At 52.2% G+C, this 17,016-nt stretch overlaps 1 protein-coding gene across 2 annotated transcripts; it reads right to left on the reverse strand.

Annotated features, from left to right (window-relative positions):
• Positions 1-1,399: 1,399 nt before the first annotated feature.
• Positions 1,400-16,410, reverse strand: TFE3 (transcription factor binding to IGHM enhancer 3). 2 transcript variants are annotated; one of them, XM_010362589.1, is made up of 10 exons: positions 16,006-16,410; positions 13,329-13,442; positions 11,981-12,284; positions 11,071-11,316; positions 10,884-10,988; positions 7,068-7,185; positions 6,655-6,711; positions 6,394-6,469; positions 4,053-4,200; positions 1,400-3,274 (listed from the first exon to the last, which is right to left on the reverse strand). In XM_010362589.1, the coding sequence occupies exons 1-10, from the start codon at positions 16,119-16,121 to the stop codon at positions 2,831-2,833; spliced, it is 1,728 nt and encodes a 575-aa protein (XP_010360891.1). In that variant the 5' UTR covers positions 16,122-16,410; the 3' UTR covers positions 1,400-2,830. The 2 variants fall into 2 exon arrangements, with proteins under 2 accessions (XP_010360891.1, XP_010360892.1); XM_010362590.2 differs by having other exon boundaries at positions 11,981-12,219; positions 16,006-16,252.
• Positions 16,411-17,016: the final 606 nt, after the last annotated feature.

Below are 17,016 nucleotides of genomic sequence, written 5' to 3' on the forward strand. Positions count from 1 at the left end.
CAAATAAATAAATAAAATAAAATAAAATAAAGAGGAGAGTATAGAGCCAGGCATGGTGGCTTATGCCTGTAATCCCACTCTGGGAGGCCGCGACAGGTGTATCACTTGAGGCCAGGAGTTTGAGACCAGCTTGGGCAACATGGTGAGACCCTGTCTCTACTAAAAACACAAAAAATTAGCTGGGCGTGGTGGCAGGTGCCTGTAATCCCAGCTACTTGAGAGGTTGAGACAGGATAATTACCTGAACCTGGGAGGCAGAGGTTGCAGTGAGCGGAGATCATGCCACTGCACTCCAGCCTGGGTGACAGGGTGAGACTCTGTCTCAAAGAAAAAAAAAAAGAGAGAGGAGTCACAGTGACCAAGCCCAGTTCCAGCCCTCAGAGGTCACAATCTGGTGGGGGAAATGGAGGGACCAGGCTTGATGCTTGTTCTAGGAGTCAGTGTCTGGTTGAGAAATTGTGGGAAAAATACTTTTTTTTTTTTTTTTTTGAGACAGAGTCTTGCTCTGTCGCCCAGGCTGGAGTGCAGTGGCCGGATCTCAGCTCACTGCAAGCTCCGCCTCCTGGGTTTACGCCATTCTCCTGCCTCAGCCTCCGAAGTAGCTGGGACTACAGGCGCCCGCCACCTCGCCCGGCTTAGTTTTTTGTATTTTTTAGTAGAGACGGGGTTTCACCATGTTAGCCAGGATGGTCTTGATCTCCTGACCTCGTGATCTGCCCGTCTCGGCCTCCCAAAGTGCTGGGATTACAGGCTTGAGCCACCGCGCCCGGCCACGAAAAATACTTTTTCCCAGCCTTCAAGAAGATACTTGTGTTCATTTAAATTCTCCCAAAATCTCAACATCTGTTCCAAAATTCATTTGGTTGCCTGTTTCTCTGCCTTTCAGATATTTGTCTTTGCCCTTTCTACCATCTTGAATACCTCTGTTGTCTGCCAGGAAATATCCTCATAGACTTCCTTATCAGTTTCAAAAGTGGATTTGCAAGAAAAGCTTCTTTCCCCCTCTGCCCTCAGCGGCATTTTTCAATCGAGCCCTCACTCACCTGACTTTACTGTTTTACCGCCTCACCCATTTACAGGCTTGCGTATCTTCAGAACAGTTCAATTCTATTCCTCAGCTTCTTCAAAGACCAAATGGAAGTAAGAAGCAGCATGTTCTGACTAACATTCCTTTGGAGAAATAAATTAGATAAAACACTTGCAGCAGTTAAAATTGTGCCTGGTGATTGGTCTTTAAAAGGACTAATGTCTTTTGTTTGCATAGTCTTCCTCCATGCCCTCTTCCTTTCTAAATTATTTTATCCATTCTTCTGGAATCTGTTTCTCCCAAGGACTTTTATCCCTCTTGGCCTGCATGGGCCATGTTCACTGCACAGTGAAAAACAAGGACAAGAGACTCTTTGCCAAAGTTAAAAGCGCATCAAACACGCCTAGCTTTTATTATTTTAATCACAAACCTATAGACCCCTCAGTATACCTTCCCTGGGGCCTGGCCCCAGCAATCCAAAGCTGACAACCTTGGGTGTAGGTATGAGGGGTGGGAATGGAGGGGGGAGTGTCTCTTGATAACTCTGAAATGGGGTGATTCCTCCAAATGAAGAACTGGGTGGGGGACAGAGGTTGGGGTGGCCTAGATTCTCAGTATGTGGAGCAATAAAAAATTCAGATAAACAAATGAGGGGGTACAATATGCTTTTACAACCCTCCTCCAAGCCTCTGCCTTGCTGGGGGAAGGCTTCCAGTTTTTCCTGGGCTGGGGAGCTCCCAGGAAATAGCCCCTTCCTTCATCCTGTTGCTCTACATGTTGAAAAAGAATACTGAGGTACTGGTCCTGGTAACCTGAACCCAGTCCCCCACTAATACCCATCACCTTCCCAAACTGCCCCTCAAGGAAGAAGGCAGGACTCCGCCCAAGGGTGGGGGCCTCTCACTCCAGATATAGGTCTGGAAAATTCATCCATGAAATTTCATCATCTGTCCCCTTCCCCAAGAGCAAGGTTGGCTCAGAGCCCTCCTAGGTTAGGTCAGGTTGGTCCCAGGTTAAGGCAGGGGAGCTTAAGTACCATTCCTCCCTGCAGTGTGGAATGCTTAGATGGGATGTTGCTGAGGGACAAGGGTAGGGCTATGATCTCCACAAGCATGAGTGGTGGCCTGGTCTACTGATTCTTCCACACCTGAAATGCCTGTGCTGGGCTGTTCCTATAGGGAAGGGGTGGGGCCTGGTTCCTCCATTCCTAGAAGGCCAGGAGAGTTCCCAGGGGAAGGGGCCAGGTCTCATCCTCGTTTCTGTTCCTTGCCTGGGCAGAGCAGGGCAGGGTTCAGGGGGAAGGGGCAGAGCTTAAACCCCCAGGGCTGGGACCTCCATTACTTGACTCCTCTTCTGTGCCAGGATGGACTAGACTGGTGGTTCCAAGACAAAGGATGGAGCAATATCCTCACATATCCCTTTCCCAGGAGACCTGGCTAGGACAGTCCCTAGGGTACAGGCGCAAGACCTCATCCTGTCTCCTTCCCTCACCTGGGCAAGGATGAGTCCCACGGGGGCAGGGGTGAGGCTGTGATCCCCAGGGGGCAGGCCTTGATCTCAGGTCCTTCTCCAGCCTTCTCCTGAAATACCTGCACTGGGCGGTTCCTTTGGGGAAGGTGCAGGGCCTCATCTGACTCCTCCTCCTTGCCTGATTACAGGGGTGGGGCCTGATCACATCTCCTCTTCCCCCCAGAATACCTGGGCAGGGCAGTCTCATGGGAGGGTGGGGGAAAAGGCGGGGCCTCATCCTGACTGGTCCTCCTTTCCTGGGTGGGGAAGTCCCAGGGGAGGGGTGAGGCCTGATCAGGACTCCTCCTCCATGCTGAAGCTGCTGCGGCGGCTGCTGGCCTTGGAGACAGCAGGGGACACTGAAGAGAGCAGGGGATCGGAGGCAGCCCGCAGTGGGGACAGGGCACCCCCCGACAGTCCTCCCACCACCCCTTCCTCCTCCTCCATCAGAATGTCCTCCAGCCCTAGGTGGAAGGGGTCTCCCAGGTCCCCCAGGTGGTCACTGGGAAAGTGCAGGTCCAGAAGGGCATCTGAGGGCGGTGCAGGGGGCTGCTGATGGGGAGCATTCTGGGCAGGTCCCCCCCCTACATGGAACGTTGCTGCGCCTGGCCTGCCCTCCTCCTCAATGTCCAGCTGCTCTGGCTTGAGGCTGTCAGAAGCTGAAGTCGTGGCCAGGGAGAGCAGCCCTGGGGTGGGAGGTACCGGCAGGCCATGGATCTGGGCCTGCAGTTCTAGCTCCTGTAAAAAATAAGGGTTGGGTACAGGATAAGTAGGGTTCAGAGTCCCTTAGAGGCAGAGGAGTGTAAAGGTTGAAAAGGGTAGGTTCCCTGGGTTGGAATTCAGCTTCTGCTACTCACTAGTTGGAAAACTTTAGGCAAGGCGCTTAACATCTCTGAAGCTTCAGAGTCGCAAACTGTAAAGTGGGTATATAATAATGGCCCCTAGGCCAGGCTTGGTGGCTCATGCCTGTAATCACTTTGGGAGGCTGAGGTAGGTGGATCACCTGAGGTCGGGAGTTCGAGACCAGCCTGACCAACATGGAGAAACCCCATATCTACTAAAAATACAAAAATTAGCTGGGCATGGTGGTGCATGCCTATAATCCTAGCTACTCAGGAGACTGAGACAGGAGAACTGCTTGAACCCAGGAGGTGGAGGTTGCAGTGAGCCGAGATTGTGCCATTGCACTCCAGCCTGGGCAACAAGAGCGAAACTCCGTCTCAAAAAAAACAAAACAAAAAAAGCCCCTGTCTCATAGAATTGTGAGGATTGAATAAGTTAGTGAATATAAAGCTCTTGTCACAGTACAGAGCACAAGCTAAAAGCTATGTACGTTAGCAATATTATCCCTGTTAATATTATGATTATTACTTATTATCACTATCACCATCGTGTGAGTTGGGAAGCCCGGGGATACCCCAAGTATGCCAGGAAGGGAAACCCTGGCCTTTCTCTCTGCCTCCACCTGCAGGAAGCTCTCCCCTACTTCCCCCACCACCATCTCCTCTTTTCAAACCTGAATTCGGAGCTGCAGGCTGCGGTTGGCCTGCTCCAGGGATCGCTGCCGGCTCTCCAGGTCTTTGGAGCGCTGTTGCTCCTTCTGCAGCTTGCGGATATAATCCACAGAGGCCTTCAGGATGGTGCCCTTGTTCCAGCGCATCTCCCTGTGGGGCCCAAGTGGGAGGCAAGTGGGAAATGCCACATGAGGGGTTTCTCAGGAGCTGAGGCGGGGATTGCACCAGGTGGGAACCTCCCACAACATGCCTAGAACTTGAGGCTGGGGTCCATTAAAGATATGGAGTACCCAGAGGAAAACTTCCCGCCTGGAATCTTCCAACAGTGCCCTATCACACTCCAAACCCTGGAAGCCGTCTCTGACCTGACCCCTTAGGATTCCTCTCTTCCCTATGTCTCTCCGATTGATCTCACTACAGCCACATTGGTATCTCAGTGCTCCTAGAATATGGAAAACCATTCCCATCTCAGGGCATCAATCCCAGCTGTGCCCTCTGCCTTGAATACTCTTACCCCCAGACACCTATGCGGCTCCCTCCCTTGCCTCCTTAGGCTCTTTATTCAAACGTTTCCTTGTCAGTTGGGGCCTGTGTGTCCTTACCTTCCTTACCCCAAACTGTAACCCTCCCCAACATTCTCCCATTTTCCTTCCAGTCTTTATTCTTCTCATAACACTCATCATAATGGATCTCATGGATGTTTACTTATTTACTATTTGTCTGCCCCTACTAAAACATCAGTTTCATGAGGTCTGTTTTGTTCCCTCTGGTATTTTTTTTTTTTTTTTTTTTTTTTGAGACAGAGTCTTGCTCTGTCACCCAGGCTGGAGTGCAGTGGCGTGATCTCAGCTCACTGTCAGCTCAGCCTCCCGGGTTCACGCCATTCTCCTGCCCCAGCCTCCCGAGTAGCTGGGACTACAGGCGCCCACCACCACACCTGGCTAATTTCTTGTATTTTTAGTAGAGACGGGGTTTCACTGTGTTAGCCAGGATGGTCTCGACCTCCTGACCTCGTGATCCACCCACCTCGGCCTCCCAAAGTGCTGGGATTATACGCGTGAGCCACTACGCCCAGCCTCCCTCTGGTATCTTTAGGGCCTAATATGGTACCTGGCACAAACCAGAGGCTCAATAAATAAATCTTTCTCTTCTCCTTTTTTTTGGAGGGGAGGGGATGGGGGATGGAGTCTCGCTCTGTCACTCAGGCTAGAGTGCAGTGGCAAATCTCGGCTCACTGTAACTTCCACCTCCCAGGTTCAAGCGATTCTCCTGCCTCAACCTTCTGAGTAGCTGGGATTACAGGCCTGTGCCACCATGCCCCGCTAATTTTTTTTGTATTTTTTGTAGAGACGGGGTTTCACCATGTTGGCCAGGCTGGTCTCCAACTCTTGACCTCAAGTGATCCACCTGTCTCGCCTCCTCAAGTGCTGGGATTACAGGTGCCCACCACCACACCCGGCTAATTTTTGTATTTTTAATAGAGATGGGGTTTCAGCATGTTGGCCAGGATGGTCTCCATCTCCTGACCTCCTGATCCACCTGCCTTGGCCTCCCACCGCACCGGCCATCTTTTTTTTTTTTTTGAGACGAAGTCTGGCTCTGTCACCCAGGCTGGAGTGCAGTGGCACCATATTGGTTCACTGCAACCTCCGCCTCCCGGGTTCAAGTGATTCTCCTGCCTCAGCATCCCAAGTAGCTGGGATTACAGGTGCGTGCCACCACGCCCAGCTAAATTTTTTGTATTTTTAGTGGACACAGGGTTTCACCTGTGTCTTCAACTTCTGACCTCATGATCTGCCTGCCTCGGCCTCCCAAAGTGCCGGGATTACAGGTGTGAGCCACCACACGTGGCTAACTTTTGTATTTTTAGTAGAGAGGGGGTTTCACCATGTTGGCCAGGCTAGTCTGAAACTCCTGACCTTAGGTGATCCACCCGCCTCGGCCTCCCAAAATGCTGGGATTACAGGCATGAGCCACCACACCCGGCCAATAAACAAATCTTGAATAAATAAAGGAAGTACCATTGCACCACTGCACTCCAGCCTGGGTGACAGAGTGAGACTCCGTCTCAAAAAGAAAGAAAAAAAAAAGGAAGTACTAAGTGAACAGAAAAGTAGGTGCATATATCCTATGGAGACCAGATGGGGCACACAGACCATAACATTATGTGCCTAAAATTTTAGGTGCTGACACAGTGAGGCTCTGCAACCCTGCTCAGGCTGAGAAAGAACCTGAGGAGAAATGCCTGGGCCAAGACTGCCTGGTGAGCCCACCAAGACACAATTTTAGTAGCATGGGACACCTGCCCCACCTCCCACTGGCAGGGTCCCAGCCCAGACTCACGGGTCACTGGACTTAGGGATGAGAGTGCCCAGTTCCTTGATCCTGTCGTTAATGTTGAATCGCCTGCGACGCTCAACTTTGGAGAGGGGAGGAGAGGAAGAAAGAGTGGGAGAAAGAGTTGTCAATTAGCCAAGAATGGAAGAGACAGAAAGTAGGGAGTTGGGAGGCTGTTGCAGGGAAGGAGTTCCCCATGGGGGGCCAGGACTCGGGGTGAGGCAGGCCTGCACAGCACCTGGGCAGTGCACACGCTCTCTGGCTTACTTAGGTTGTGATTGTCTTTCTTCTGCCGTTCCTTCAAAAGGGCCTTTGCCTCGGTCTCTGGAAAAGAGTGGAGTGATCAGGGCCTCTGGGCACAGGAAGGCAAGAAACGCATGCAGATGCTAAGGTAGGGTTTGGTAGCCGAAAGCAGGGGAAATGCCGTTTTTAAAAAGTGCCTTCTTTTTTCTATTTTAAGCCTTGGTGATAGGCTGGTTGTTAAATCCAAGATGAGAGGAAGTGAGAGGAAGTGGGGTGAAAGAAAGACCACAAGCCACATGGGGAAAGGGGACAAACAGCCCCCATTTCTGTATGTCCGAACCATTTTCCCCAGAATCAGGCCCATCTCTAGACCTGTTAGGCACAGGGCTCACCTGGGGTAAAGTGTAGGGCCATGGGACCAACACCCTATCACCTACCAGAGATCTCCCGTTTGATGTTGGGCAGCTCAGCTGGGCAGGAGTTGCTGACAGTGATTGCTGGCGTGGCCACGCCTTGACTACTGTACACATCAAGCAGATTCCCTGACACAGGCAGCTGGGGGCAGAGAGGGCAGAGAACCACCAGTTGGGAACAAACCCCAGGCTTGGCTCCTCCTCAGAACCAGGTTCCTGAACTTCCACATATCCCTCTAATGCAAAGACTGGCTGACTCAGCACCAGAACCCTTGCTTCTCCTTCAAGGCAAATTCACATGGCGACCAAACAGGGAGGACAGAGCAAACCCGACCTACCTTGCTTCACTGGGAGACTGGAGCCTGCCTGGCCTGCTTATCACTTCCTCCAGTCCCTCATATCCCTCAGTGACCTCTAAAGCCCCTTTCCCAAACCCCGGGGCTGGCTCTGAGAAGAAATGCTGGAAAACCACCCTTCTCAGGTCTTTGTCGGCTTTGATGCGACATTCCAGTCCGTTAGCTCCTCCCAGCACAACATTCCAATCCAGCATTCTTGGAACACTCCAACCCAATCTTCTCTGACCTTGGTAAATTGTCATGACAACATTCTATCCAAAATCTGGCCTTCTGGAGAATTCCAACCTAATCTCCAGTCTTTCACTCTGATCAAGTTGTACCATCTTCCACATCAGGGTCTCCTGCTGCTGTGGACCAAGGTCCTGACTCCAGTATCTTCCTGCACATTCTGTTCTCTCAGGAGATTCTTGCCCAACTATTCAATTAGCACTGCTTTATGTCAGCCTAGTTTTTTTTTTTCTCTCCTTCACACTTTCCTGGATATACTCTACAGCAGCACACTAATCTGAAGTATACCCAGGGCCAAGTGTGGTGGCTCACGCCTGTAATCCCAGCACTTTGGGAGGCTGAGGTGGGCGGATCACTTGAGGTCAGGAGTTCATGACCAGCCTGGCCAACATGGTGAAATTCCATCTCTACTAAAAATACAAAACAGACGGGCACGGTGGCTCATGCCTGTAACCCCAGCACTTTGGGAGGCTGAGGCAGGTGGATCACCTGAGGTTGGGAGTTCAAGACCAGCCTGACCAACATGGAGAAACCCCGTCTCTACTAAAAATACAAAATTAGCCGGGGTGGTGGCGCATGCCTGTAATCCCAGCTACTTGGGAGGCTGAGGCAGGAGAGTCACTTGAACCCGGGAGGCGGAGGTTGCGGTGAGCCAAGATCACGCCATTGCACTCCAGCCTGGACAAAAAGAGCGAAACTCTGTCTCAAAACAACAAGAACAACAACAACAACAACAACAAAAATTAGCCGGGCATGGTGGCCTGCACCTGTAGTCCCAGCTACTTGGGAGGCTGAAACAGAAGAGTTGCTTGAACCCAGGAGGTGGAGGTTGCATTGAGCCGAGATCACGCCACTGCACTCCAGCCTGGGCAACAGAGTGAGACTCCATCTCAAAATAAATAAATAAGTAAATAAGTAAAAATAAAATAAAGTATATCCAAATCCCACCTCTTCATGAGTTTTAATCTCTTGAACCCACTTCCAGTCTGCCACATATAAGGTCCCAATCTCTAGCTGTGTCCAAATCAATAAAAAGTTCTGATAAATTAGTCCCATTTTTATACATGCTTCCATCCTATTGATAAGTTGGAAAAAAGCAAAACTACAGCCATTTGGCATGCTCTAAAGCGAGTTATGAGACCCAGCACGGTGGCTATGTCTGTAATCCCAGCACTTTAGGAGGCCAAGGTGGGTGGATGGCTTGAGCTCAGGAGTTCGAGACCAGCCTGGGCAACATAGTGAGACCCTGTCTCTACTAAAAATACAAAAAATTAGCCAGGCATGGTGACACAAGCCTGTGGTCCCAGGTACTTGGGAGGCTGAGGTGGGAGGATCACTTGAGCCCGGAAGGTGGAGGCTGCAGTGAGCCAAGATTACACCACTGCACTCCAGCCTGGGTGACAGAGCAAGACCCTATCTCAAAAATAAATAAATAGGCTGGGCACGGTGGCTCAAGCCTGTAATCCGAGAACTTTGGGAGGCCGAGGTGGGTGGATCACCTGAGGTCAGGAGTTCGAGACCAGCCTGACCAACATAGTGAAACCCCGTCTCTACTAAAATACAAAAATTAGCCAGGCATGCTGGCAGGCACCTGTAATCTCGGCTACTTGGGAGGCTGAGGCAGGAGAATCGCTTGAACCCAGGAGGCAGAGGGTGCAATGAGCAGAGATTGCACCATTGCATTCCAGCCTGGACAAGAAGAGTGAAACTCCGTCTCAAAAAAAAAAAAAAAATTAAATTAAAAATAAATAAATAAAGCAAGTTAGGCTGGGCACAGTGGCTCGGGCCTGTAATCCCAGCACTTTGGGAGGCCAAGGCAGGCAGATCACAAAGTCAGGAGATTGAGACCATCCTGGCTAACACGGTGAAACCCTGTCTCTACTAAAAATACAAAAATTAGCCAGGCATGGTGGCACGCGCCTGTAGTCCCAGTTACTCAGGAGGCTGAGGCAGGAAAATCGCTTGAACTTGGTAGCCAGAGGTTGCAGTGAGCCGAGACAGCACCATTGCACTCCAGCCTGGGTGACAGAGCAAGACTCTGTCTCAAAAAGTAAATAAATAAATATAATAAAGCAAGTTATGAGACTCTTGGAGTGTTCAAAACCAGAATGTTACAATGGTACATTCCTTGCTCTAGAAAGTTTTATCTACTGACTAGAAGGACTCTGCCTCCTGGCACAGTTCACTTGGTATATTCCAATCACTACAAGATACAACTACTTGTTATAACCCACAGCAAGTTTGAAGACTTTCGTTATGCTTCAAGGCCGGGTGTGGTGGCTCACACCTGTAATCCCAGCACTTTGGGAGGCCAAGGCAGGTGGATCACTTGAAGTCAGGAGTTCAAGACCAGCCTGGCCCACAGGGTGAAACCCATTCTCTACTAAAAATACAAAAATTAGCCAAGCGTGGTGGCGTACACCTGTAATCCCAGCTACTTGAGAGGCTGAGGCACGAAAATCACTTGAACCCAGCAGGCAGAGGTTGCAGTGAGCTGAGATCACACTGCTGCACTTCAGCCTGGGCGATAGAGCGAGACTCTGTCTCAAAAGGAAAAAAAGGTAAAAATAAAACAAAACAAAATGCTCCAATCATTACATGGTCTGATGTATATGTCCCAATGACCTGAATCCCTTGATATATTCAAGTTGCTATAAGATTCTCATCTCGGCCGGGTGCGGTGGCTCACGCCTGTAATCCCAGCACTTTGGGAGGCCGAGGTCGGCAGATCACAAAGTCAGGAGTTCAAGACCAGCCTGACCAACATGATGAAACCCCGTCTCTACTAAAAATACAAAAATCAGCCAGGTGTGGTGGCACGTGCCTATAATCCCAGCTACTCAGGAGGCTGAGGCAGGAGAATTGCTTGGACCTGGGAGGCAGAGGTTGCAGTGAGCCAAGATTGCACCACTGCACTCTAGCCTGAGTGACAGAGCGAGACTCCGTCACACACACACGAAAAGATTATCATCTCTTGGTACTTCTCACAGCAAAGCCTAAGCACCTTGATATACCCTGCTGTCTCAGTGAACTCCCCACCTGTATCTTTCACAGTCTACATGGCCCACCTCTCAACACAACACAGTCCAACAAGGTCCAAGGGCATTGACATACCCTATTCTCGTCATAAGGCCTCCCTCTCTATCTTAGCACAATCCAGGCAAGGGTCTCATATACACACAGCCAGCCTGAGTATGGTCTTGGTGATACAGAAATGCCCTAATTTTCAGACCAACCTCCCATCTCAGGGCCTCACCGTGCTGGGGAGCTGCAGTCCCGTGGTGCCTCCAGGCAGATAGCTGAGCATTTCATCATTGTAACTGGACTCCAGGCTGATGATCTCATCAATGACATCATCAATCTAGGGGAAGAAGTAAATATTGTACAGGGTTAGAAGAATTTGGGAGGGGAATGTGGGAGGAGGTTTGGCTGTAGGCTCTTACCTCTTTCTCTGAGCTGGACCCGATGGTGAGCAGCGCCATGGGGCTGTTGGGCGCACTGCCTGTGGGGCCGGTAGTGTGGGCAGCCTCGGGGGCAGGCAGCGGCTGGGCACTTGTGGGCCCCGGCGGTGGGGTGAGGGCCTGGGAAGCCAGCTTGGGCCCGAGTGTGGTGGACAGGTACTGTTTCACCTGCTGCCGGCGCGCCTGCTGCAGGTGGTAGCGTGTTGGGTTCTCCAGGTGGGTCTGTACCTGTGGAATAAGGTAGACAAGGCAAGGGAGGGGACAAGGCAGAACAGGACTCAAAGGGGTGACTCTGAGCTCCAGCCTGACCCTCCTAACTCATCGGTGCCTAGACTCAGGCAGACAAGCTGGACCCAGAATCTGAGAACACCCCAAAAACATTGGCAAGTCTCCCCCAGGACCCAAACTCTCTTTCTCAGAAATCCTTCACAGCTGCCAAGATCTACCCATGACTGACAGGATCCCTCGTAGTTTCTGGAAAACCCTGTCACAGTCCCCAAGATTCCCCACCCTAGTCTCTGACACCACCTAATAGACCTGGGAACCATACAATGCTTCCCAAGACCCCCTGATGGCCAAAGAACTAACGTATTCCGCACACATGAAGCTCTTCCTACAAAGCGAGGGCCCACTGGGGGCACTCATGAGCCTCCATGGTTCACCAAGACATCCTCATGGCCCCCAAGAACTCCTCGCAATTTCACAAGATCACCTCAGAAACCCAAAACACATGAGACATGAACACAGATCATTTAAACAGTACCAGGGACCTTCCTTAGAGCCCCTAAGACCTAGCCCCCAAATCACCAGCACATCGAGGCCATCCCTAGCTCCTAGGACTACTCCTCAGTCACCAGGAGCCCCCTCCCAGGGCCTCTGGATCTCACCTTACCTTGAGCACCTCCCTGGGCACCTGAGCAGGGGGTGGACGGCCCAATGTGTGGCCCCCAGCAGAGACGCCAACCACAGAGATGGCAGGAGAGGCAGGTGCAGGACTGGGGAAGGGAGCCGCGGCGGCCTGTTCCCGACGCTCACGCCTCTCCTGCTCCTGCGCCTGGGCCCGCATTAGCTGCTGCCGCAGCAAGACCCTCGATGAAGAAGATGACGACATGGCAGGGGTCCTGGAGCCCCCTGCAGAAGACGATGCAGAGAGTGTAGCTGGGGTGGCTGGTGTGGCCTGCAGTGATATTGGGAGGCTGTGGAATGGGAAATATGGGGCCATATTTTAGGTAAGCTAAAAGTCTCGTCCCAAGCCTAAAGGATCGTAGTGTGATGGAGCAGACACAGGAACCAGGCCTGTTCTCTGCCTTCCGAGGCCACAATGTAGAAGCAGAGACACAGGTACCAGGCTTGGTAGTGGCTCTCAGGGGTCACAGTCTGATGGGGGACACATTGGAGGTCAGTCTGGTGGGGGAGTTTTAGCCTTTGGTCCTTATGGTAAAGCCTAGATTTGAGCCTGTTCACATATTAAGTAGAGATGCTATTGTTCAGCTCTGCAAGGGGGTGTTTGTCCTATTCACAAGAGAGCAGAAGAAGCAGAATTGAGGCTGTGGCAGCAGAATGTGGATACAGAGGGTTCCTAAGCCCAATGTGAGGCTAGAGAAGCTCTCTGAGCTCCTGGGGGTGGGCGTCAGGTGATAGGAGGAGCCCCAGGTTCCTCTTCCTCCCCTGTCTGGGCCTCTGGTCCCAGGAGCTAGTCAGTCTTGAAAACCTCAGAGATTTCACAATACTCTCTTCCTGCCCCTCTTCCACCTCCCCTCCCCTCTCTCAGAGCCCAGGCCGATGACTCAGCACATTTAGACTTCCAAGCTTGGGGAAAGAAGAGACCAGCAGGGGCTCCTCAAGGGCTGAGGGTGGGTGAGTTGGTAGTGTGGGAAGGGGCTGAGTTGGGGCTAGAGGTATGGCCCCGCCCACTCGGGGACTAGAGTTTAAGCAGGCCACGCCCTATCTCTGAGCACTCCAGGCCGGCTGGAACACCAGAGGCTGGAACACTTGCATATGAATGGGTGTGCAGGTGGGCTGGGGGGAGGTAGAGGGGGTCTTGACAGAGATACTGGAATCCTAGCTTGGCCACCTACTTTCCTGTGTGACATGCTCTTTCTGGCCCCTAATTTTACCACCTAGAAAACACAGACTGGTGAAAGAATGGGTTGGGCTGGTACTGAGGGCCTCTGCCCATCAAGAGGGGAGAGGAGCGCTGAGGAATTGGGAAGGGAGTCAGACAGACAAGTCATACGTACCTTGAGCGAAGGGGTAAGGGTTGGCTTTTGAGCTCGTAGAAGCTGTCAGGATCAAGGACGTTTTCTAATTCTATGTCAGCAACAATCCCGGATTCCGGAAGCAAAGAGTTCAGGCTGAGGGGGAGGTGGAGTGGTGGTCAGTGATTGAATGAAGGACCTTATTCCCCAGCCCTCCCCTGAGACAGAGAAAGAGACAGAGAAGGGGAGAACGAAGAGGAGGGCACAAGCCCCTCATATTTGGCCACCTTGCTGGGTACCACACAACCATGAATTCCCACCTCCTTTCTCACATCCTCCTTTCCCCTCCCCACTGTGTTACTCATAGTCCCTTAAGAGTCAGAATAATAAGAACGCCTGCATCCCAACCCCCACACTGTAACAACCTGGGTTTGAGGAAAACAGAATTTAGGAATAACAATTCACTTTATAGAAGGATTCCTGACTTCCTATCAGAGTTCTCCCAGCCCCCATACCCACCCACTATTTTTTTTTTTTTTTTTTGAGACAAAGTCTTGCTCTGTTGCCAGGCTGGAATACAGTGGTGTGATCTCGGCTCACTGCAACCTCTGCCCCCTGGGTTCAAGTGATTCTTGTGCCTCAGCCTCCCGAGTAGCTGGGATTACAGGCACACATCACCACGTCCAGCTAATTTTTGTATTTTTAGTAGAGACAGGGTTCCAACATGTTGGCCAGGATGGTCTCGATCTCCTGACCTCATGATCCACCTGCCTCGGCCTCCCAAAGTGCTGGGATTACAGGCGTGAGCCACTGCGCCCGGCCAACCCCCTAATATTTTCTTTACAGCTGAATTTGAGCCCAGGTATATGTGTATGTACACACACACACACACACAGAGCAAGTAGGGGCACCCCTCAGCATAACAGTCCCTTGTAACACAAACTGAATGCATCACAAAGAGAATTGGGAATAATTCACTTGACGTAAAGTCAAGTGAAATTTGTGAAAACCCATTTCACAAATGAGTTTCTCCCAGCCCCAGTCAGAGTTCATGGGATGCCAACACATGCCCAAATATAAAATAGAAATATCAAAGGCTCCCCTCACTCCAACAGACTGGATTTACAAGAGGGAGAATTTGGGTGGTTGATCCACTTTATACAAGCATTCTTTTCTTAGCCTGATGAGCTTGCCCAGCCTTCTGTTTTTTTGGATAGATCAAAACACATACACACCTCCAACACCAATACCCACTGACATACAAAATAAGAAGCCATATACACCCCTCCCTTTAACTATGTCCACTACTGCGATGATCCAGGTTGTTACAGAGAAATTAGAAGATGGTGAATCGATATACAGAAAGGCTCTGCTCAGCTCCAGAGAGCAAGGGACAGTTAACACACATGTGGATGAATATGCATCCTTCAATTCAGCCAAACATTTAGAATGCTGAGAGATTGCTGGTGACTTCACTTGACAAGAATCCTCTCCCCTCCCCAAGGATCTGTCTTCCTTCCTCTCCTCACCCTCAGATGGAGCCCTAAAACCACCCAGGAAGTGGGGAAGAGGAAGCTCAGGGGAGCCACTGAGCTCAGCACAATCCCAGGCACAAAGGAGGCAAAGAGCCCCGTCACCACCAAGGCTCACACACCCATTGCACAGAAGTTGGAAGAGATGGGCACTGGGGTGATCAGGGAGGGCTGGGGCTCCAAAGCCCATTGATAAAAGTAAGGATGAGAAGAGGCCAGAGGGGATCCACCTAGGCAGGGATGGTGCAATCTGTACTCGTTCCAGCTCTATGGACAGATTACCCCCAAAAGCTCAGAGATCGAAAAGAAGATAAAAAGAAAAGGGGTGTGGGGCTAGGTAGTGGGAAGGGCTGAGAGGCTAGAGCGAGTAGCAGCATGAACAAGAGTCTCCTCTGGGTTCCCAAACAAGGTCTGAGGCCTTCTCTGAGCTAAGAGGTAACATCATCGCTCTCTGTCTGGCTGTCTGTCTCCCATTCAGGCCCTTAACAGGTGTGGGAAGAGGGCTTTTCCACTATCCTTGGTATCTGCCCCAGCTGGGTGGGCGGGCAGGGGGGAAAGGATTATTCAGGCCAAGTCTTGCTGAATGTTGTTGCTTCTCTTGTTCATTCACACGCACTCACAAGGCTGGTCCCAGGCAGCATATCTGAGATACCTCCAAATCCCTCCAGATTCATGTTATCCCCAAACACAGCAACCAGTCACTGAGAGGCACCAAGCTCCCAGGACAGCACTTGTGTCCCTCAGGACCCCTTCTCCCACACTGAGGGAAAAAGATTCCAGGATTCCCTTAAAACCAGTGCCTCACCTGACAGTGTCCCCTCAAATTCATTCCCCTCATGTCCAACTGAAAACCCCCGAATTCAGCCTCTAATCAGAGTCCCAGTCTGCCAAGTTCAGCTATCTCAGACCAGTTTCTGGATACTCCAGAATAGGTCCCTCTAGACGCAGTCAAGGGCTCCCCAAACCTGACCCAGACCCCGTTTAATGCACTCCCACGACTCCTTTAATAAAGCCACGATCCAAGCAGGCCACTGCCGGATTCCTTAGGTGCCCCCCCAAGACGGGCGCCCCGACGTCCTCCAAGGCTAGGCCGAGGGCCTCCAATCCCAGTCCGGGGCCCCCGCTGCCCCCCAGATCAGGCTCCTGGGAGCCCCAGTCGGCACTCCCGGCCCCAGGCGGCACCGCACCTGAGCAGCTGAGCCGAGTCGGCCGGCCTGCGCTCCTCCAACAGCACGAACACGGCTCGAGGGCCCTCCGCGCTGGCCTCTACGCCATCCCGAGCTGGCTCGGCCGCATGAGACATGACGCCCGGCCCCGGGCGAGCCCTGCCAGGCCGGTCGGGCCTCGGCCCGGTCCCCCTAACAAAATAAGAGTCCCCCTCCCCCCCAGCTCGCCACCGCCTCCTCCTCCGCTAAGCCATGGAGCTAGCACTGCGCGGGCGGGCGGCGTCGGGGAGATGGGATGGGCCGTGAGTCATCCCCCGCCCAGAAGGGACCGACGCCCCCCCCAACCTAACCCCGGACGACCGCCCTCCTCCCCTCGTCTTCTTCCCCCTCCTCCCTCCTCTCAGGGATGGGGAAACTCCACAGGAAGTGACCGCACTGGGGATGGACTGCCCGTCTGGCCACGACCCATTAGCCAGGCGGCCAATCCCTGAACGGCGATTTGAGGGCCCGCCCTAAGCGACGCCTCCGACGCAGAGGAAAAACGCGATTCGGCCCGCCCTCATTCCGAGAAGAAGCACCCAGACCACGCCCTCAGGGGCAGCGACAAATAGGCGAGGGGTGATTTGGTTGAGCCACGCCTCTATGTTTGCGTCGCTTTCGGAGCCACGCCCCCTCTTCTCAAATTGTCCCTCTGCAAGATAATATTATTAAGCCGCTCCTTGGGTCCTCTGCGCCTGCGCGTCGTTGGCCAGTCGGCGCACGGAGGGTCTCCTGGCCAACTTTTAGTTGCGGAACTGCGCCCTCTCTCGGCCAATATTCGTAATATCTGAGCCCTAGACCGCGCTCCAACCTCGATCTAGCTGTGCTCTCTCAGCCAAAGCCATAACTATGAGGCAGAGGCAGCTACATTCCCTGGAGGTGCGGACCAGAAACCCCGCCCTTTCGGTATCCGCAGTCCAACAGCCCAGCTGGTCTTCCGGCAGTACTCCGCCTGTTCCATGCCATCGAGAGCGGTTGTTGTACTATGTTCGT

The sequence above is a fragment of the Rhinopithecus roxellana genome, chromosome 7, assembly GCF_007565055.1.
Source record: "Rhinopithecus roxellana isolate Shanxi Qingling chromosome 7, ASM756505v1, whole genome shotgun sequence".
NCBI lineage: Eukaryota > Metazoa > Chordata > Mammalia > Primates > Cercopithecidae > Rhinopithecus > Rhinopithecus roxellana.

Excerpts from the sequence above, each read along its gene's own strand:
- TFE3 (XM_010362589.1), bottom strand. The coding sequence starts at position 16,121 with ATGTCTCATGCGGCCGAGCCAGCTCGGGATGGCGTAGAGGCCAGCGCG. Across the intron at positions 13,443-16,005 it reads GACTCGGCTCAGCTGCTCAG|CCTGAACTCTTTGCTTCCGG; the intron begins GTGCGGTGCCGC and ends CCTCCCCCTCAG. Across the intron at positions 11,317-11,980 it reads TGCCCAGGGAGGTGCTCAAG|GTACAGACCCACCTGGAGAA; the intron begins GTAAGGTGAGAT and ends CTTATTCCACAG.